Consider the following 23,425-nt stretch of genomic DNA (forward strand, 5'->3'; position numbering starts at 1 on the left):
TTGTGCAAATAGCGACAAGAACTGGAGGCGGTGAAAGACGGGGCAAGAGGAAAATCACGTATGAGTGACGCTGCAGACGTATGCATCTTCTACTAAGATGTTCGAGGCGTGTGCACAAAAGTGAATGTTTTTTTTTTTGGCAACGTTGTTTCTTACGCTAACTGTATAAAATTTTAAAGTGAAATTCGCCTTTTACCTAAAATAGCATCTACTTTGTATTTTCCTCCACATTATAACGCACTTCGTAGGGATCGAAGTTATTCCTCGTGGAAGCAGGAAGCTGGTGGCATCCTTATCGTTGTTGATAGCGCGATATAATTTGTCCATCGCTTGGATCTTGACTGCGATCATCAGGTTGCTTGAATAGAAATGCATTGTTAGGTGGTGAGCAGCTATTTCTTCGTGCACCTGACGTAAATCCAGCTGCATTTAGTTTTATCCTGGTACCAATAGAAACCATTATAATTTCGCCTAATAACCCCAAAGCACTAATTATTGGAGTTATACTTGTTCGCGAAATTACATGGAAAACTACTGTCTCCAAGTAATCTTATATTTCTAAAAGATGCCATTTCTTGCTTCACTTTATCTTTTTAATTCCACGCAGCAGCTAAACTTCACTGAGAACTGATATGGCAACGTTCTAGATCTATTGTCTCTGGGATCTCCATACTGTTTGCGTCCTGCGCAGTAACTTCTATCTGGTTACGGCAGGCAAGTTCTACCCGGATTTAATTGTTTCTTTTACCGTGCCAGCAGACAAACGCAGCAACCGGCCCGGATATCAACACGAAGCGAAGCTTGAACTTTTCCCTGGGGGACTGCGGTGGCTTGTCTTATTACTTTGAAAACGCGAACGTCGATCGTAGGTGGGACAGCTGATGTTGATGAAAAGGTTAACAAAATATGAAAACAATTCAAGATGGCATGCGCATATTCATACCTACAAGAATACTCAAAAGGTCTAACGTCCCTCATTGGTTTTTCAAAGAAGTAAAAAAAAAATATGCAATAAAACGGAGATACCGTGTACACAGAAAATCGGGGAAAACAAGCATAAATAAGTGAGAGATAGAATTTGGCCGTTGTGATTGTCTCTGCAAATTTTATTATAACAATGATCATTGTGACCACAGTTATTCTATTGAAGCTAGAGTGACAAGCAATTCAACTTACTTCTGGTGCTGCACTTCGTGGGCATGCACTTTCATTAAAGGAGCGCTGAAGTTGTATGTCTTGTTTATGAAAATAGAGAGGCTGCGAAAACTGCTGGTGCCTGTATTTCTGTTCTGTATTTGGTGTAAATGATTCTATTGCGTCCAGTAACATTTCTTCTAAGCCTGGTACGGTATGCACGCTACCAATCCACGAAGACCTTGTTTTGAAGTGTTTACAGCGCCTCAAACCTTCCCTGTCTTGTGAAACTGCTGGTATACCTCCCGCAAAGCTTAAGACGCATAGACACATACGTAGCCCTGTTGCCACAAGCATTTTCAACAGTTTCCTAAAGTCTAGTACGTTTCGTAGCGCTTGGAAAGTAGCATGTGCTGGTGGCCGTACACACATAGGGTAGTAAAGGCAAGGCGCAGAAGACCAGGACTCAGAAAGAAGAACACAGTCGTTTGTGTTCTTCCTGAGTCCTGGTCTTCTGCGCCTTGCCTTTACTACTTCAAGCATGAACCAACTAGCCCAAGCAAGAGTTTTACTTGAATAGATAGGGTGCTAGAAGTGCAGTTACTTACTACCAGCCTATATTTATCATCCGCGCTGCGTCAAAAGTGTTTGAATCTGTATTGCGTTCCCTGTTGACGTTTGTGCTAAGAACGTTTATTAGATGAACAACTTGGCTTTGTGTGAGCGCGCTCCACAAAAAAAACTTGGTCGCATTTATGACCGATGTATCCAGCGTGGTACATAGGAGCCAGTAGACGCTTTTTACTTTGGCTTAAGTAATGCGTTTGATGTAGTTTGCCATGAGCTATTTATTACAAAGCTAACGCAAATAGACATACCTCCTTCCGGTACTGCCTTGTTATCTGATTATCTAAACAATAGATCGTGCATTAGTAGACCGAGCTCTGTTAGCTACGAGGTCACCAGCAATGAGGTCACCAGGTTGCATAAGGACCCATTCTTGACCTTTTTGTGCTCTTGCTGCTCATAAATTACATTTCATAAGCAATTTAACACTCTTCATTCCTTCCGTATGCCGAAAACTCCAAGCTGTTTAACTCTGTGAAGAGTGTTGACGACCTCATCGACCTCCAAAAAGACACTCTTTTTCGCTCTCAAACTGGTGCAAGGACAATAAGCTACTCTTAAATGCTTACAAAACTACGGTATTAGGTTACCTGCAAAAAAAAAAAGAAACACACCATGTGCAGTTTTCATACATCCATCGGGATGCGCCTTTGCCCATGGTTGATGAAACAAAAGATCCTGGCATGTACTTCGAGAAAAACGCTGATATTCTCTTCCCCCGCTAAATATGCGAAACAACGTACCCTTCGTGCTCTTGGTATTGATTGTCGTAATCGCATAGCTTCCACTCCCAGGTTGACATTCTGAAATTGTATTGCACTGTGTGGCTTACAATAGTTAATTATACCTCTGTTTTTTGGCGCGGAAAGTAAACACTAATTTTGACCTCATTGAACGCGCCACAATAAATTGATATCCATTTTCAAACAGCGCTTTTGCCCTTCTGGTGACTTTAGTCCAACCATCCCAAAGATACCTCAATTCAAACTTCTAAAATGAAGACATAAACCAGACCTGTGCCTCGATAAGGTGGTCCATGGCATTATACACTGTCCAAAGCATCTGGATCATGTGCAACGTTCCGTGCCGCAAAACATACCACGCAGCATTCCGGGTTTTATACGCGGCCCCGTTTCATTAGAGGCTTTACTATGGCTTGATACAAAAAAAAAAAAAACAGACAAGGAAACGTAATAAGTAACCTGCCTTTATTAACCTATTTCAGAGTTCATTTATTGTGTTTTATATATATATGTAGACAATCATGTAATATTATCTGGTTTCTAAGCCAGCTGCCTCAATTCTGTTTCCCTGTCGAATTGTTTTGTTGACTCGGTTTGTCTCCTCTGTACATTTTGTGTTGCGTATTACCTTTTAAGTGTACGAGCACAAAGGTGTTTGTGGGCACCATAGTAAGCATTTGGTTGATTGATTGATTAATTATTCTAATTATTGATATAGTGTTGCATAACGTTAATCGTGTTGTAGGATTAACAATCTTTTACGCCCGTCACTTCGTGTTGGGTTTCCCTATGTCACATTCTTTTGTCTGCGTCATTTGTCTTGTCTGTGCAAATAATTTTTTGTATATCTTTTAAGTGAACCAGTACCAATGCTCTGTAGCTGCTCCATAGCACTCAGATAAACATCTGATTGATTGATCGATCGATCGATCCATTGACTGAGTTAGTGAGTGAATAACTGATTACTGTTCGCGAAAGCTGTACTCCTGAGTAGCGGCGTACCTCAGCCACATTTGTGAAGCGTGAAAAGTCAAGCTTTGTAGATGGCTGACACACTTTTGTTTCGCACTGTATATACAGTTAATCAGCCTACGCCGATGAGATTTCTGATAGTTGTCGCGTAGCTGAAGTCAGTGCATATAACAATGTGTACTTTTGCTCCCTTTGTGCACAGTCACGGCTGGCCGTCTACACTAGTCATCTGCCCTCAGGTGCTTCCAAGAGGAACGTCGAACAGTACGCTCAGGTTGGTGCAAAGACTGATAAGGTACTCATATTGTCTGTTGTCAATGAGAGAAATGTCTCAAAATGCTAAGGTAGCCTTACAGCCCTAATTCTTATTACCTAAATGTTTTGCTGTGTTTTTATCTTTCCCTTGGGAAAAAATAGCTTTATTAAAAACACCATTCAATGAATGTCAGGACTGAAATCTCTCCCCCGTCGCCTCGTAACAATATTTTTTCTGTGCGTGGTTCTTTTCATAGTAAGTGTTTTAATTCGGTCTTTTTTTCTTGTTCACTGTTGTCATTTATGTAATATCATGCATTGTAATGTTTCATGCTGCCACACCCCACTCTTATGTAGTGTCCCACTGAGGTCTTTAAGGGAAAATAAATTATGAATATGATGATGATGATGATCATGTGTCAGTGTAACTTGTAGACATATCCGTCAAATCGTACCATTGTGACTTAAAGAAATCAAATTCCCTGGTTACCCCTATTTTCCAACTCATATAACAGGGTTAATTAAAAAAAAAATGTGTGACGAACTAAACGTGCCCTCACGCGCATTGAATCTCCGTTTGGGAACTGAAACAATGCACGCTTTTATTTTCAGCAACGACATCCATACCGGCATATTATTTGAACTCCGAGGTTCTATAAGCGGTGCACATTCAGCGCTATACAAAGATGTTACAGAGACAAAAGAACGAAAGAAATCACTTGTGTTGTATAAAAAATAGCATGAGGACAAATTTATTGACTAATAATTCACGAACTGCACATCTAGCCTGGCCTCCTGTAACTTAAGTATTGGCACAGGCGTTTACTGTACGATTCACGCCAAAAATTTGCTTCTTTCGTGGCGGTCCATGACAGGGGTAAGCAGGCCGGGCAGGAAACCAGGGTAAATGCGCCGTTCACTCAAACGTGGCACGTTCGAGAGCACTGCAATTACGGTGAGCTAGCGAGAATGTCACGAGTTTATTTTTTTAAATTGGTGGGTTCTCTTCACGATGCGTAAAAAGTGATTGCTTAATAAGAAAAAAAAGGTAAAAACTGTTTGAATGAGATGTTTTCCAGAAGGCTATGCAACATATCCATTGGAATTTTTGCCCTAAAACATAGTACTTGTGCAGTTGGTAAGCTTTTTTTGACTGATTAATCAATTAGATAGAAAGCCAAGAAAGAAATAGTGCGACTTTCTCCATACAACGTCCAACAACACGAATTTTGTGGCTTCCTCCAGCAGTGCTACGGCATATTTTCAAACTTAAGCTAAAGCTAGTTGGGACGCCGTATATGGTATGCGGGAGTTGACATTATGCCAAACCTCAATGAAGAGTAGAATTCGCTGTTCTATATCTTCAAAAATAATAGAAAATGATATTGAAGTGGTCACTAAGACAAAGTACCAACTGCTATTACTGCCTGATTCTCGAACAGTAAGTCTGGCCGTAGAGCAAGAAATGAATTGCGGGGACACCTGTTTCTGTTACTATTCTGTTGGCGGGCCTGTAATGTCAAGGTGCCTGTCGGTGGCTTTTATTCAGACCAACAGGCGCGCTGAGCAGCTGTAGCGCCGTGTAACACTGCATCGCAGGTCGAAGCAGTAGCGAAGTTAAATCTCTGGAACAGCTGCGATGCAATGGGGGCCAGAGAGTAAGGCCACCATTATTTCGGTCCTTAGGCCGCTCCATTCGGTGGAGTTGGAGTATAACACATCAGTGCGTGCGTTTTATCGTCTTTTTTATTTCTGCGGCATGTCACATTATGCGGCCTGGTCACGATGGGCGCTGCTTAACCCTGCAAGGGTTAGGCTTGCGTCTATGCACTCCATAAAGTGAACGGGATGATGGTCGTCCGGGTATTCTATATTGGTAAATCACCACACGCGTAACGTGGGTGATGAGGGCTCGGTTCTCGCTTGCGGCAAGCTGTCTTCTTTGAGCGCTTTCATTTATTTCCCTTTGGCTGATTATTTCTACCCTGTTTGATTAATCATAACGAATAACTTTCACTTCTCATGTGCCTTTCCTGGCTTCATTGTCCGTAACAGCGTACCGTTGCGAACAACAACTGTCAAGCAGGCTGAAATCGAGTTGACATCTACATATCTCGAAGCATCAGGTAGTTGTCAATACGTAAGTGTTTGTTGTTGCGATACCTCGTGACCCAAGTTGACGTCAAAGAGGCTCACTGAAGAGCAGCACATACCAACGCGTAAATAACATTTGGCATGAACCCACTCGCGCATGCCTAGTTTCTCCAGAGGCACATATCTTTTGGGGCTGCACTATTTTTCGGATCGGTCCATGAAAACGTCGAGCTGCGCGAGAAAACTGCGTTAACTCGACGTAGAGTGCTTCGGATAAAAAAATCTACCACCATGGACTTCCTTGTTCTTCTAGCTTCATCCAATAAAATTCCACATCCGCAACGAAAAATGGGCTTCGAGTCGAACGGCGTTAGCGGCTATATGACCGCGAGTCACGGATACAGCGGAAAGTCATCTGAAAAGGCGCACCAGGATGATTCACAAGGGGGGAGCAACGTTCTTATTGGCGCCTGAATGTCGCGACACGTTACCATCTGGTGCACTTTGAGAATATCCAATGTTCTTTCTGAATACAAACTCCGTATTTTCTAAAGAAATCTTCACAACATTGAAATCGTGTTTCTCTTTCCTTTGTTTAGATCATTCGAGCCAGGAACTTTGTCAAGTACAACTACGGGCCGCTGAGGAACTTGGACCTGTATGGCACGGTAACACGAGTATTCGCATTTACTTCGTGATGTTTCGCGACAGTGACGCTATTCGTTTTCATAAAGATGTTTCAGACGCGCATTTCTCCAGGGTGGTAAAGAAATTAACATACAGTGGCAAGACACCATAGATAGAAAGTGAACATTGCCGAGTAATAACGCGTTTCACTGCATTCACGTCAGTGCTAGCACTTGGCGTATGCTCAGGGCTGCACCCTCGCGATTTCGCTCATCGGTGAGTAGAGGATATTGTTATATTCCGTAGTGGTTATCATGGAAGCTGATGTGGCCTAAATGCTGTTTGTACGCTTGTCTTAGCTGCAAAGCTGATGTATTACCGTGCCTATTCTATTGGTATCTATGGGAAAAAGGTTTTGCTTACCGTACTCAGTAGTTCATCGATGATCTTGTATGTGATTGAAAGAACGAAATTGGTACTCGGTCTCTTCATTTCGTATCTTGTCTTAATACTATATATTTCGATGTAGTTGACGAATACACCAATCTGCAACTCAAACTCCTCACCCGCTTAAATAAAATATTATCAGTAGTGCCATCGGGTTAATTACTCGTACTATCTATTTTAATTTATGTGGTATGTTTGGGCCCCGAAACAGGAGGCAAGTATAGGATTTTGTAATTATTCGTGTAATATTGGAACCTGTGACTGGCGAAAAAGACATGTCACTGTGGGAGATAAATTTTTTACGTAGCATTCGGTACAAAATTAGCAACAGGAAGAGATGCATAGCTTTCTACGTGCGTGAAATGTTTCTGTAATGAAGTTAAAAGTCTTGAGCTACGTGAGCTCACTGAAATTTTGTATAGTGTTTACTGCTCGCGAAGAAAACAATCTTTACAAATTATGCCAGCATCCAGGTGTGTATAGAAAACCTAGGCATAAGTATAGGAGAATTAAGGTAATCAAGACAATGCAGACTTTACACATGCTATAAGGTAAATCAAGAAAATGCAGACTTTACACATGCTATGTATGATACAATTCGTTGGGCAGACACTCCTGTGATACTGCATGACCGAATTCTATGATAATCAAAAACTCATTGAAAAACGTAGTGTCAAGAGAAGAAAATAGTGATGCCGCGTTGAAACTCACGAACGCCCCTTCTATGGGATCGTAGATTTCGCAAACTAATCTCGAAGCTTGTTAGCTGACTGAGCAATATCTTAAAGTGCGTTCCGTGCAGAAATAGCGTCGGAATGCATGACGACGCCATAAGCAGCATGACATCGCGTGTTTGAGCCAGAATGTCAGAGAATTCTAATAAAAGCCATCCTTTCATACGATATACAACATCCCAACTAATTGCAGGATGCAGTGTACAAGTACAGCAAAGTACTGCAGTACAGAATTAATGCAATGGTGATTTAAATGTTAATCTCTGCTTGCGCGTCGTTTTTCAAGGTGGAGAGCCCAGCCTACGACTTCTCGAAGATTACAGCGCCAGTGGCCCTCTTCAGTGCTAGGAATGACTTCTTCGCCAACCCTGAGGATGTTTCCACACTTCGACGAAGCCTGCCGAATGTCGTGTTCGATTACATTGTTCCGGATCCGGACTTCACGCACTTGGACTTTGTTTTAGGTACCGAGGCAGCGACATTCGTCTACAGGCCACTCATTGACTTCATGAATAATTGGGTGCTCTTTAATGAGCCGTAATTAGAGCCGCGCACGGCGTTAGGCGCGGTAGGTGCTTTCTTGTGGAGCACATAAAACAGCTCACACAAACTTCAGGATATAGGAATGTCAAGTTAATTTAACATTAGGACGGGAGCCCATAATTTGAACAGCTATATGGAGTGGTACAATAATATATTTTTTTATTGGAATAGGCTTCCTAAATATAGTCAGCGATAGGATGGTGCTGTTGAAGTTCTTAGACTGATTTTTTGAAGACCTGAAAATGGTTTTGACGAAAAATTGAGAATTTCAAATGGGTAATTAAAATATTCGAGTAATTTTTATTTTTTACTGCCAAAGCATTATATGACCCATTACTCGAAAATCCGTCGGCGTTGGCGTGACCGAAAGATGGTACTAAATATGGCCGACGACGCAAAGCGTAAGCGCACGTCAAAAATGCTCGGATTGACATCGCATTTCTCAGGGAGGTTCCTCTAAACAAACTACATTATTGGCTTTGAAAAAGAAATTTGGTACATTTACGTCTGGGTGTAAATTGAACACGAGTCTGAGGGGTACGAGACGAGCGTGCGCTTCACCGACGCCACGGCGGCTCCACGCTTCTGACTGGCTTTGTGTGTATTGTGTGCGCGTTCATGAGCGCGTTCACGCGTTCATTGAGCGCGTTCGTGATGTTCCCATATCTACAAACGGTCTAATGCTTTCGCATTCCCACGCATAAGCTGTCCTAATTGTCTTTGCCGAATTTTTTATGCGATAGATGCGTGTTGTAGTCGTAAATGTGACGGCGAAAAATTCTCAAGTAATGCCTGTTTAGCCAAAGTCTTATGACTAGCCGTACTTTGGATATAGCCACACTTAAAGTGTGCTGGCGTTCCAGTTAGACTGGCGTTGCAGTTACACTGGCGTTCCGGTTACAGTATCACAAAAGAAAAGCGTCCCGCTAGCATTTTGTGATGGCCTTAACTGCAAGGAAAACGCAGTGCAACATATTTTGGGGACGGACATCTGGACGTTTCTTTTCAGCAGACGTGGTTTCACTACTGTTAGGCTTAAATTTTGCATTGTAGCTTCTGGCAAATTTAATAACTCGACATTTAGTTAATAGATTGTGTTAACTAGCCACCTAGACATTGCAACTTGTCGTGCTACTCCACTTCTGTTTAAAAATATGTTGAGTCCAAGAGAGAGAGAGAGAGAGAGAAAAGAAATCATTTGGTATGGACCATTTTGTCGAGGGCGCCTTCATTATGATGACGACTTATTGGCATTCCCTTCGAAACGGGGTGGTGACAAACACTCACCGAATGTCACTCAGGTATGCTGTTACATGCTTTTCATTCTAGCATTTTTCCATACGTTTTTTCAATCTTTCTTCCTGAAAAGTTCTCTATTTGCCTTGTACCACTACTTATGCCTGTAACGGATCCGATCATATCAATATCTTCAATATCTTGGCGTATCAGTGGTATAAATAACTTGTTGTAAGCTAGGGAAAAGACGGGAAATACGGGGGATGGAAATTCAAGACGATGAGCAGAACGTGAACAAGGTGAATGCAGGAGCCAACGTTTCGACAAGTGGACTTGTCTTCTTCAAGGCGACGTACGCTTTCCTCGCCACAGTATATATATATGGGGTTCTATCAAAGGGGAGAAGGTGTGAGGCGGGAGGGTGCGGACACGAGGGAAGGTGTGTTAGCGTGTCGAATTGAGAGTAAAGGAACGCGGTGCACAAGGTCAAAGCCAGGGCCGCCCCTCACCCCCATCCAGGTCTTCTAACCCACGCGTGTTAGCCGGCGTGTCAAGGGCGTCTGACACGCCGGCTGAAAAAAAAAGGGGGGGGGGCGAGAGGAATGGAAAGGAAAAAAAAGAGAAAAGAAAAAAAAGGGGTGATACGCCAAAAAATCCAACTAAGTGTTGTTGCCTATAGCTTGAAGTTTAGCATAGCGACGAGATTCTAAAGCTCCCTTTGAAACGTTTATGCCTATAGGTTGCAATGTCTTGAACTTATGGATAAGGTATGATTCTCTGTATTTTCTTTCTCGTTCAGAACGGAAATTTGACTGTAAGATGTAGAGTGTAAGTTCATCAAAGTTATGACCTGGTTGGTTGAAATGCTCGGCGACGGCTTTGGGAAGCTTTTTAGCTGTGTCCGCGCGATGTCCGTTTAATGTGACGTTCATTGATTGTCCTGTTTCACCGATATATTGTTTCTTACAGAAGGAACATTCAAGCATATAAATCACATCCGAACTTGTATAAGTGAAGCTATATTTGACTTCATGTGTATAACTATTTGCGGTGCTTTTAATTTTAATGTCGCTTTGAAGGTGCCTGCAGGTTTTGCACCTAGGGCGACAACATGCTTTTATTACGGGGGAATGCTGTTGGCTCACTTTTTCGTGCACTTAGATGTCTTTAAGTTTTCTGTTTCGGCGATAGGTAACCGTAGGTACATTCGGGAACGCTTTTCTCAGACGCTAGTTACTGGATAATATTGGGTGGTATTTTTTTAGGATGTTGTTTATGTTTGGGAGTGCATTAGATACTTTGTTATAAAGGCCGGCGGTCTGTCAGATTCTAGTGTGGGCTGCCTCTTCGCCAATTCCGACTGTCTCTCCAATCTTGACGCTGCATCATAAGCTCTATTGAGAGCAACTTGGGGACAGTTCCTTTCTGCTAGCGTTGTTTTAAGGTCATTTAGGCGGTGGACTTAATCGTGGTCTTCGCTGCATATTCTTCTTATACGTTTCGCTTGTCCGACGAAAATTCCTTGCTTGCAATGTCGCGGGTGATGACTGTTGTAGTCTAAATATTGCTGGCTATCTGTAGGCTTCTGGTGAAGTGTCGTTCTCAGTTTTCCGTTTTCTATGTAGACCGTCATGTCCAGGAAGTTGATCTGACTAGGAGAGTGGTGAGCAGTAAATTTTATGCTCGGGTGAAAGCGCTTGAAATAGCTAATGAAGTCGGTTAAGGCGCTTGCGCCGTCTTCCCATATATATATGTTGTCAATGTAACGAAGCTAGGTGTGGGGTTTTAAAGGGTTGGATTTCAGCAGGTCTGCTTCAAGCTGTCCCATGAAAATGTTCGCATACGTGGGAGCGAATGGCGTACCCATGCTAATGCTGAAAATTTGCACGTAGTGTATAGAATCGAATTCGAAATAGTTGAGCGTGAGAACTAACCTAAGGACCGATAAGTAAACTTCAGGAGCGTGCGCTTGGGGATTGATTGTGAGAGATTTGGAAACGGCTTCAATTCCTTCACTCATGGGAATGTTGGTGTAAAGGGCAGTGACTAGAATAGCGCGGTCGGAAAGGATTTGGTTGGCGTTGATGCCGTCGATAATTCGAAGGAAGTACGGCGTGTCTTGAACGAAAGATGGGAGGGTGGTGAGTATGTTTGACAGGTGGTCATTTAAGAATTTAGATAGTGACTCAGTAGGTGTGTTATTATTAGACACAATAGGCCGACCTGGGATTTCTGCTGTAAATATTTCTTCCACCGGAACTTTATGTATTTTAGGAAGAAGATAAAACCAGCCTGCTGTTTTGTTCTTGGGCATCATGAAGCGATATTCAGCTTGCGTGATTAGTTCCCTGGACAGGAGCTCCGCTATTGTGTTTATCACAATATTTCCGTAACCTGAAGTTAGGTTAGAGGAAACTGGGGCGAGGAAAGCGTACGTCGCCTTGAAGACAAGTCCACTTGTCGAAACGGTGGCTCCTGCATTCACCTTGTTCACGTTTTGCTCATCGTCTTGTTGTAAGCTAGATATACATTCCACTGCAGTTCCTGGTCATTTTCGTGCTGACACGACTGCATATGACGCGTCGTTGCCTTGGTGAAAAAAGATTGTGTGAGGCGTAGTGAATTAATATGGCTCGACACGACCGAACGTTTCGCTGCCGGTGCTGCAGACAGACCACCGAATGTGTGACTTGCGCGGGCGTTTGAACCCTCAACTTGCCTCGGGAAACTGTTGCTTGTGCACAAAGATTCTATTCACCAAGTGTGCCCTTTGATCGATATGCTTCCTGTAGTTCAACTAAGGCTTTGAGTTAGCTCCAATGAGTCGTTGAAGAAACATACGTGACGAGTGTACAGTGTCCGCGCCGTTTTGTTCTTTACTTCGAGAAGTGTTCTAACACATTTGTAGATAGATTGCTTGACTAGTTCATTAAGTGTTGTTTTTCTTGCCAAATAAAATATTTTTGCCCAGTAATAACAGCACGCAAATCCGATTTTTGTGTCTAGTATGGTTCGGCGTGTCTTCGCCGATGCATATCATATTGACCGCAAAAAAGACGGGGACAGAGGGAGAAAACACATAAACAGCACGGGCGGTGCTGTTTATGTGTTCCGTGCTGTTTATGTGTTCTCTCCCTCTGTCCCCGCCTTTCTTGCGGTCAATATGATATGCAGTAAATACCAACTAGGCCAAAGTGAAGTTCTTCGCCGATGCATTTACCCGTTTTGCGGAAATCGCGTCGTCATATAACGCCTTCCATTTATTTTGATTGAAACCATAAAGACACTCCAGGTGAACCTACGCTATCGTCGTCGACGTCGCCGTGAGGTTCTGCATGAAGTCCGAGCGCAATAATATCGCGGCCGCGCACCGTGTGCTGTAAGTGCGAGGGAAACCGTGCGACAGTGAGCCGACAAGGATGGTGGCTTGATTGCCGGCGTCTTCTCGCGCAAGCAAGCAAGGCGGGTAGGGAAGACGCGCTGTTTTCTCGCGCACGGAGATGAGCGTACGCAATGAGTAGGGGGGAGGGGAGGAGGAGATGGCGCGCCTCCTATTCTACTACGGCCGAAGCTGCGCATGGTGCCGCTCGGCTTGCCCTATCTTGGAGGTTGCCCTACCTGTGGTATGCGCAAAGGTTAGTCGACAAGGGACGGTTTGTGGATTCGTTCGTGTTGCTTTCTCGCACGTCTGGTGCTCGTTGAAGCGAGAGGCAGCACGAAGGGGGAATTCGCTCGCTGGCGCTGCCACTCTTCATCGACACAGCGTTGTGACAGCGAGTGCTCGCAGTCATCGAGTGACATCTGATCCTGTTTGCCCGTAAGCACGTGCCTACACGCTGGAAAAGGTAAATAGAGGGCGCATGTATACTGCAATTTATGTGGCGCATAAACTGACTAACCTTGGCAAACTGACATGCGGTTTTGTAATAGTTTGCATTTTTGTAATAATTCGCGTTTGGGGGTTAAATTGCGATTCTTTCATGCGGGTTCATTCGATATAACTGCTTCTCTGGGCAAAGAGCTGATGCCATAGTACAATGCTTGTTCTCTTTATGCATGCATATATTGTTTTACGAATCAGCAGGACCACTGTGCTGAGACACGCTATTGGCCTCATACAGGAGGCCCAACGTAGAGCCAGCATTGTAAATCTGAAATACGTTATCTTTGTGTTCTCACACCAAGAGATCATATGGTTAGACGCTTTCTTTAGAATTCACTCTAGTAATCCCTAGACGCCGCTGCTCTTCCTCGAGTGGGAACCGGTGCAGCCAAAATAGTTCACGGCCACATGCTGCGGCTGGTGATGAACGTCTGATGCTTGCGCAGCCAAGACCTTCCTTTTTATTTGTACTTATTAGTGCAGCCAAAGACTGCACAGTGGCTTCACAATGTCCTTATAGGAGCTGACAACACACGCAACTAATTGACAGAGCAAGCTGATGATACTGAAATTGTTCCGCACCACAAGACGGCAGCACATTCAAGCTATACCACCCCCGCCGGTTCGCACAAACCAGAAGGGAGGAAACGTTCACCACGCCCTCGTTTGCAGATATTGGGCGCTCAATCTATGAAGAGTTCTATATGATTGGGCGCTCAATCTATGAAGAGTTCTATATGATTGGGCGAGTTTAACAACAACAAAAAAAACATTGTTCACATTTTTTGAACACGTGAAAGGCTGTCACCGGATTAACACGAAGGCATACAAAGGAAACCTGCTTGTTCCACTTGAGGGCTTCCGCAGAGCTCTATCTGCATGCCATTTGTCCATGCGCATGAAATTATTAAATAATTGGAAATAGGAAACATTGCTTTTACACAGAGAAAGCTGGAAATATTTAGCCCATTCTCAAGGGAGCCGAAAAGTTCAGCTCTATTAGCCATTTTGTGTAGCCTTTTGATTAGTACCAGTCATATATACGACCGTGGTTCTTTGCTTTGCTACAGGGAGTGCATCACGGAACCACATTTTAAAGGAAAATTAGGACATTGTCTATGTCATGTGGCACCAGTCGAGGCCGGGTATAAATTACGATGAACAAAGGCGCTCACTAGCGAAACAGTTCTTTTTATGGGATGTGTGGAAATATATAAGCCTAAGGACAATATAAGTAGCAGCAAGTATACGTGGACGACAGTGCAAAACGTGTGGAGAGTCACTCAGTAGCGACTTTAAATATTTACCAGCTCGGAGCTACTGCAGAGTATTTATCCCATTTTTTGTGGTTTAATTTCCGGTAGATGTCTTTTGGTCCTGATGTTTCCATTCGCCCCTATACTTGCTTAAAACTCATGTGCATGTTTTCGTCTTTGTTCATTGATCGTACTTGTCGCTCGTGGCGTTAAAACTAAAAGCAGTAGAATGTCCAATAGCTGATTCCTAAATGAATATTAATGCCACACAGGGCTCACAGACTGCGTCACTTCTGCCTCGTTTTGACCCACAAGTACAGGATTACACATTTGTAAATGCGGCCAAAAACAGTGCAATACGCGCTCTTCTACTGAAGTACGCAACTATGCTATTACGTAGCAATATAATTCCGATTAGTATTCTTAGCATACATCCCCGACTTTGCTGTTTGCGTTGCGTTTCTAGCCAATCCGGCGATCTTTCTAATAAAGAGAGACACTTGAAAAATTTCTGTACCGGTAGGTACCAAGACCAGCTATTGGTTTCACACCCGATGAGGTATCCGCTAGGCCAAGATCGCGGACTGGGGAACCAGGGATTCTCAAAGTTGGGACGCACCGGCGAGCCATAGGTGCAATCTAGGAGGCCACTGAAAAGTAGAGTGACATCGTGCGCGCGCTGCGTAGCATGTCAAGAGGGAAGCGCAAGGGAGGACCGCGGCGGCAGTACAGAGCTAATGCATTACACGCTTGGGCGGTAGCTCTTTTAATTCTCTCTATTGATTTTTAAAGAGAATCCCGCGATAAGAAAACTATGGGCGATACAATTGCAGTGGCCCAGTTCCATAATAAACAATATTAAAGAAATCTTTCCCAACCCCCTCAATAATGAGTCTCGCTCCACCAAATTAGATGTGCACCACAACTTGATTGCTAATCGCGTGAACTACTATTAACTTAACCGGAAGCTCTGCCTGAATCCGTAAAGGACGAGCACGTGTAGTGCGGACAACTATATAAATGTCGCGAGCTCAACTTTCTCGTTAATCAGTTTTTGAAAACTGTTTCGTTAGTCAGCTATGATCGCCGCGGGTATTTTCTCACCAGAGAGGAGAATGTAGAGTGCAAGGCAGCTGTCATTTAGCGCATCTCAATGACATGCAATGCCAGCTACATTGGCCATATTGGTATAGAGAAAAAGACAGAAGGGGAAAAGCATGGAGGTTAACCAGAGGGGAAGATCCGGTTCGCTACCCTACGTTGAAGAGAGAGTGAAGGGGGGGGGCACAGCGACTGGAAAGTAGAGACGGAAAAAGAAAGGGAGCACAGACACACAATCACAGTCGGGTACTGTCACTGCATACAATCGTCGCACAACACTGTAGCACTTGCAGCACTGTAAACATCAGCTCAGGCTAGTACCGCTTGTACAAGTCTGTTGCCTTTAAAAACTGCAACACAGCCTTCGCCGCCCTCCTGCGCTGCGATGGCTTCTGGTGTCGGCATTCTGAAATGGTTTCTTCTGTTAAAGGTCTCGGATCAAAGCACGCTACCGCGATTGCGAGCGATCGTCTCTGTAAATTTAGCGAGGACAGTCACAGAATTTTCAAAGCAACCAGCTACACCACCTTCGCTACACCGCGAAGCTACCCAGCTTTGTAGAATGTGACTAAGTTTCCTGCTTTCCGAAACGGTTGGGCCGACGGCGCCTCGTCTGATGACTGTGGTAGCGAGGGGACTCTTCAACGCGAAACTTGTAGGCGTACTAACGAATGACTGCATGAAACAGTAATATAAGGAAAGAGAGCGCTTGATGACTTTCTTGCACCTAACTGCAATAAATGCGCCTGAAGATGCCTGTTTAAGGAAATAATTACTCTCTGCAAAAGCGTTAACGAGTTGACAAGACTTACAATCCGAACGTATACCCCTTTTGGGTGAAGCATGTATCAGTAAATCATGCATACAATTATCAACAATACAGTTAGAACTTTTTCGCATGCTATGAACCTATCTCACAGAATAAACTATGGACCTGATACATGTCGCCACACGGCATTGTCAGTATGCTTTGAACACGTATAATGTAAAACCTCGAGTGAGGGGATATATGACTCCGGTTTCGGATATAAATTCATTGTTGAAAGTTTGCCCTGTGTGCTTGCGTGTGTGCGTGTGTGTGGGTATGTGTTGACACTTTTGATGCATTAGCCGATTAGCGGACGCCGGGGTTATTGTTTTATCGACGTGAAACGACTTCTCACTGAGTCAATGCGGTACTGAAAGGCGATTTACCAAGCGACTTATCCGTGGCGTCATTGCGAAGCCGTCTTAAGGGGCACGTGTTATTCAACGTGTGGGCTAATTGCCGAAAAATAAAAGAGAGAGGTTGCGAGCGTATTCAGCAAGCTGTGCAAGCCGACCGCATCCACGAGACCGCTAATTACCATCGCCAATTGTGCATCATGCAAACCGATCAAGCAATGTAAAAAATGTGGTCGAAAGTTTTCGGGAGTGTCTTTCTTCTGGTAATTCTTTTCTGCAACTCCCCTGCCATCACTGCGGCAATGAGTAGGGTGTATTTCCCCTTTCCACGATTATCTCAGAGGCTCGGACGTTCACAGGCCATTGGATTAGCTATTGATGAGATGGCCTGTTTCCAGAGCAAGTGATCTAGGGGAGACGAAAGTTATTTATGAGGAAGCTTTAGCTCGGGCCCTATTCTGGCGAGGCCTATTCAAATACTTGTAAAACGCAGAAACGGTTTTCTGAAATAACCGCTGGAGCGAAATTGATGAAATTTGTTGTATTTGAGTGAAAAAGTTGAATGCTAGTGACTGTTGGAAGCGGAATTTCGATTCAGGGCCTGAATTTTGCAAAAGAAATTTTCCGAAATTCGAAAGTTGAAAAAAACTATACGCACGAAGTTTACTAATTAATAGCTCTGCATCAAGAACAGATATCTTGGTTCCGTAAACGGCATCCATTAGATCATTCAAAGCCGACAGATTCAATATACCAATTTGTATCTCACGTGAATTTGTCACGTTGTGTACAAGGGTTCGGCAAAAGCTGTATTTCCGTCTTACTTACTTTCTTTTTAGACTTATGTGCAACCTTTCAATTTCGTCTGCTGTAGATGCAATACCAGATGCAATTCACAGAATCGTGATATTATTTTTCTTTGCCGAGTTAGAGAGTTCTAACCTTGATAGTTTTGTTTTCTGAAAATTTCCGAAATTTGCCACTAAATAAAATAATCACCGTCTAAATCGAAAATTCAAAACAAACAGTCCCTAGATTGTAAGTTTTTCTTTTAAATGTAACAAACCTCGTCAAATTAGATGCAGTGGTTGCCGAGAAAAACGAATTCTCCTATTACCTCTATTTAGATAGGAGCACCCGAGCTAAGCCATCTCGTTTGCTCCCAGGTGTGCTCTTCCAGATTGATGTAGCGTGCTTCTCCAGACTGTAGACAACTCCCGGAAGGCGAATGCTAAGTTCGGTTTCAAGGCACATGGGCGCTCCTAGCGGTTGCCGGACATCCTAAGATCCGGTGGAACAATGCAGATGTGGATCTTCACAATTCTTGTCATAGACAAATTTTTATAGAAATAAAAAAAGAACTTAGTCAATTGCAAAGAACTCTTCTTTCGGTTTAGTTACCTCTCTGTTTCCGTTTTCGCGCATTTTAAATGGTGCAAAGCGCGGGAAGTAGTTGACTTCTGTGTACATCCAGCTTCCTTCCGCTCACAGTTGCCACTCGCTCAGCGATATCACAAGTCGGACCGCACTCACTCATCAGCTTCGGTTGCAGCGCCTAGTATGGAGATGGGAAAGATAAGACAGAGAAGCGTCATCAGGCGTGCAAGGAATGGAAGAAGCTGTTAACCAGCAGGTCTACCAAGCCTTAGACGAAGATGGCTATGTCGCAGCATCACATGCCTTACGCGGCTTCGTCGTTTTCTAACAGCGGCATTTCCACTTCCGCGAAGTTTTTAAGGTTTCCTAATAACAACAGGTAAGCACAAGTATTTCGCTTAATTTTCTGAGCAGGTATTCCTTTTGCATGAGTACATCAGTTGTGTGCAAGCCTGAGTAGACTTGGCAGTGTTGCTCGACTTCATTCGTCATGACGGCAGCCGATGTGGTTCCTGCAAATCACTTGCAATGATGGGCTTCAGTGCCGTGTTTCTCGGGCTATACATTTTGTTCACTATTGACTTTGTCGGCACGAAGAGCCATGGCTAAAGAAAAAAGAAACACAACCGTGATGTTTATCAAGTTGCAACAGCAATGACGGCGAACGATGCACGCGCGTAATTCTTTGTTAAGTTTTGATGTACCCCTAATTGCAGTGAAGAAGCCTTAAGCTGGTATATCTTCTGTTAATTTTTCTGTAGGTTAGCACTTTTGCACCGCTTGGAGGTCAGTCTGTTCCCAATACGAAATGTGGGAATAAAAACAAAACTTTCAGCATTTACCTGTGTTGAGTCTTGGCGGACTGGCAAATGGGCTAGCTTTAATTGATATCACTTCACAACACACGAAAAAAACGAATGATTATGCCGGGAAGTTTTCTCCACGCATGCCCTCACTATATCTGTGGACTAGTTGAAACGTAGCTCTAAACTTAACTACAAGTTGGGAATTTCAAAGCCACTACTTTCACGAAATAACGAAATGTAACATTTTAGCAGCGGATATTGGTAGTTAACGATGGTTTGCTATATATGTGTAAATATATCTCCTTATAGTTGCTTGGCGCTGCTGTGTACGAACGATGTCTCAGTGCTTAAGAGATGGACAGGAGCTTGCAATGTGAACGCGGCAGAAAAAAAAGCGCCCCGTAAGCGCGGCACACTTCAGCAGGTCCTGCTCCGCCAATTGCCCAATATCGCTGCGCGGTCAGCGGGCCTGCAAGAGAGCACGATGGCATGAACACACCCCCCTTTTAGTAGAAGGGGGAAAAGAGGGCTTCCACAGGAACCCTCCTCCTCCCGGCTGTTCACTCTCTCCCTCTAGCTGCTGACCTCACCAGTGATGCCACAAAGGCGTTGTTCTGTTTGCGAATTATTTCTAGTTGATATCCGGCAGCCGACAGTGGTGTAGGCGGTGCTGCCGCGACGTATCGGCATGCGGCCGAGCGTCCCAAATGGAGCTGTAGGGAGTTTACGCACCCTGCTGTAGGCGTGCGCTCCTCCAGAATGTGCTGTCCTCCGAGAACGATGCAGCTGCGTGCTAATAGTTAAGATGCGGTTTCATCAGTACATATCTGTCAGTACGGATACGCCTTTCCTTTTAAATAAGTTCGTCTAACCATGTAAAGATATCCTTGTTCAATTCCTCCAACCTCACAAGCTGCTACTCGTGAGAATCAACTCTCGTCCAGAAAGGGACGGACGACGGCGTGGACCCGCTTAGCCTCCGTGTGATGCACCAATAACGTAGGCGAGCGACCCGTTTCGATACGCACCGGCGACACCGAGACCACGGTAACCTAACTCTTACGTGTGTGGCTGTTCTGTCGCGGAATCTTCAAACTTAATACACCTCCGCTATAAACACCCCTGGCGCACGTATATTTTGAAAACCTTCTTTCATTCATTCTGGTGTTTTTGCAATAGCGATGAGCTTATGCCGATTGCTGACGCGCCCACCGAGATATTTGTGTATTTTTTTTTACTTTCTTCAAAAACGGCCTGAAGCGGCGGAGATGTTAATGCCTCGCAGATGTTAACCACTCGCGCCCATGGGCTGTCGTCCGCTCAAAACCGTGTCGTCTTTGACGAGGCTTCCCAGCAGCGCCGTTTTATCGCTTAAGCTGGGTACATACATTCGAAAATAGTTTTTCTACACCAATCATTCTTCTCACAGCATTTTTGTCTTCCTGCACAGGCATGGCTCGGGCGCCTTGAAATAATTCGGGGCTTGGGCGCATGTCACATATAAATGGTATCTCCTTCATACCAAACACACAGTTTTCGGGATTCAACGTAAGTACTGTTTTTTCTGGCCTTTCTAGCGCGGCACGCAAACGTTCGTCATGCTGAGCCTTGTCAGTGCCCCAAATGAGGACGTCGTCGACGTAGACACCTACTCCTAGGATGCTTTCAAAGATCTCGGTCAATTTCTTTTGAAAGGCCTCACTGGCAGACGAAATGCCGAACGGTAGCCGTAGGAACCGATAGCGAAAGGATTGGCGAACGTGCAGACCTGCGATCTATCTTCATCAAGTTTTCATAATCTCATGAAAACCCGAGTTGGCATCAAGTTGCGAAAAAATCAATTCCCTGACAGCTCACTTTCTATAGCTTCGCGTGTAGGCACGGGGTAGTGCTCACGTAATATATTTTTGTTTAATTATCTACTGCCCATACATACTCGGCGAGCGCCGTTCTTTTTTCGTACCGTAACCAGAGAAAATAATATTTTTTCGTACCAAACTTTTGCAATAATGGACGCATCCTCCATGCGTGCCAGCTCGTCACGCAATGGTTGCTTCCGTGTCAAAGGTACTTTCCGAGCAGGTTGTGCGTCTGGAACCGCATTTGGTCGCAGAACCCTCTTGCACTCTCTTTGTACGCAGCCCGTGCCACGAAACAGATGCGGAAATTCTATTTCTGGCCCTACATTTCCGCTTCGCCTGACTGAGTTGATGTTCGCTGGGACAATGCCGAACTCGATGCATGCGCTCCAGCCAATGATCGCTTGGCGTCCTTTGTTGACGCTAAAGAAAGCAGTATCTCTCGCACCGTTTATCTCCACTGCTTTAGTGGAGACAGTTCGAGACGCTTGATCTCGGAGCTGTTGTAGGCAGTCAGCGCTGCGGTGCTCTTGCTCAACGCGTTCGCTTTCGAGATGCGTTGAAAAATACTAAGCGTAAGCAAATTGGCTTGGGAACCCGTATCGACTTTCAGTTCTATCTCGTGACCAGAGACCATGCCGTGCACTGCCCAGTCTTTTCCTGGTTTCTTGTTTACGCCACAGATGCTAACCGTCAAGGACATCAAAGCTATCTTCATGATCTTCCTGAATGCCGTGAACTTGCGGGGTCTTGCAGCACGATGAAGAGTGAATCTTCTTTTTACACGCGTAGCAGGTTCTTTGCCGTGTTCATATGGGCGAGAGAAGTCCACGTGCGTGGGCTCGCTGGCCCATGCCGCATTTTGTCGTGCCGCCGCCTTAGCTACATTGCACATGTTTTCGGCTTTTTGTAGAGTCAAGGTTCCGTCCCGCAATATTTTCTCTCTTACACTTTTGTTATCAGTTCCTAATACAACCGGGTACCTAAGCATAGACTCATCAAGGGTCCCGGAATTTCGAAGTTTGTCTTGCGTCCTCGGGTCACGTGCAAACCTCTCGAATTGCTTTCCCTCATCACAGAACACATGGCGTTCGTAAATCTATTTCCCTTTCTCAATACAGCATGTGCCAAACATCCGTACTAGTGTCTCGTAGTCATCCTTGAGCTCACCTTCGGCGAATGTTACAGACCTCAAGCGCTTGGTCAGCCGCGGTGCTGAGGAGAATGCTCACCTGAACCGCTTCTGTATTGGGACGGTCTGTCGAGGTAGCCGTCAGGAACAGGTCCAGCCTTTGCTTGAAGGATTCCCAGTTCCTTCTGACGTTGCCGGTCAGTGGCACAAGGGCAGGATAGTTTTGAGGTGTCCATGTCTTGCTTCCTGCCGCGCTGCTGCGGGCACTTCTGACACCATGTATTGTGTGCGCCTGAGCAAGACTACAAATATGGTGGTAGGGCATCAACTACATCGTCCGTTCATTAGGTTCTCTTTCATAGTTTCGTGCAAGGAGGTGGCGCATTCGCCAAAGTGGTTAGGCGAAAGAAGTATTCGCTTGCTATCGGCTAGCCTGCTTCCGCTGTGGCCAAGTATGATAGTTAGAGAAGAAGTACACTAAAAAGTAAAAAAAATAACCTACTAAAGCAAACACTTGGTGGTCAGAGGAATTAGAGTTAGAAAGGAAAAAGGTGCGAGCTAAATGTAGACCATAGCAAGGAGCAAAGAGGGATATAAAATTTAAATTAAAGAAAAAGAATACTGCAAGAAAAATGATGCATAAGATATGATAGAACATGCCAAAAACAAAAGTTGGCAAAGCATACGCGCAAAGATTACACGCAATTCTTTTAATCTACCATACAAGATAGCACGTGACCAATTAAAAGGAAAGCTAATGTTTTCCAGCCTTAAAAATGAGGATGGTGAAACTACTACAAACCTGGAAGGAACTATTAGTTGCATTTTCGAAAAACTCTTTTCAGCTTGCTCAAAAGTCGATGAAATGGGTGCAGCTTAAGTAAATAGGGGAAGAGAACAGAATTAACGTACAAGAGGAAACCTTGAATGAAGGAATTCGGTACGCTTACTCAATTAAGGCAGGGGATTAAACACCGGGGTAAAACATGATAAATCAAGACGTGCCTTTCACAGAAATCGAAACAGGCTGCGTGGTCAAGAACTTGAGGACAAATGTGGCCAGAGAAGACAATATTGTTCAAAATGTATATAATTCCGATTAGGAAGTTTGCTATAGACCTCTTTAACGCATGTTTAGAAACAAGATACTTCCCAAAAGAATGCAAAAGATCAAGTATGGTTTTAACATCTAAAGAAAAATGAGCTGAAGAACAAGGAGAAAATAATTATCGGCCAGTAACTGTCAACTCATTCATTGGTAATATTCTGGAGAAATTGTTGAAGGACAGAACGCATTATTTTCTCTATTCGCGATGTCTTTTTCAAGGACACCATACTGGTGTCCTTGAAGTCATAGACCAACCATACTCAAAGAACTCACAGAACACCCAAAGCGTTCGCTCGAGAACAAGTTAAAAAAGAATTTAACAAGCAA

At 44.1% G+C, this 23,425-nt stretch overlaps 1 protein-coding gene across 1 annotated transcript in view; it reads left to right on the forward strand.

Annotated features, from left to right (window-relative positions):
- Positions 1-8,689, forward strand: part of LOC142563431 (lipase member M-like) — a 32,019-nt gene extending 23,330 nt beyond the window's left edge. Inside the window, exons 7-9 of the mRNA XM_075673985.1 lie at positions 3,679-3,750; positions 6,425-6,493; positions 7,920-8,689. Coding sequence (XP_075530100.1) covers positions 3,679-3,750; positions 6,425-6,493; positions 7,920-8,174 — 396 coding nt within the window. The 3' untranslated portion in view covers positions 8,175-8,689. The remainder of the gene's footprint in view (positions 1-3,678; positions 3,751-6,424; positions 6,494-7,919) is intronic.
- The last annotated feature ends 14,736 nt before the right edge of the window (positions 8,690-23,425 follow it).

Source organism: Dermacentor variabilis, chromosome 11, assembly GCF_050947875.1.
Source record: "Dermacentor variabilis isolate Ectoservices chromosome 11, ASM5094787v1, whole genome shotgun sequence".
Taxonomy (NCBI): Eukaryota; Metazoa; Arthropoda; class Arachnida; order Ixodida; family Ixodidae; genus Dermacentor; species Dermacentor variabilis.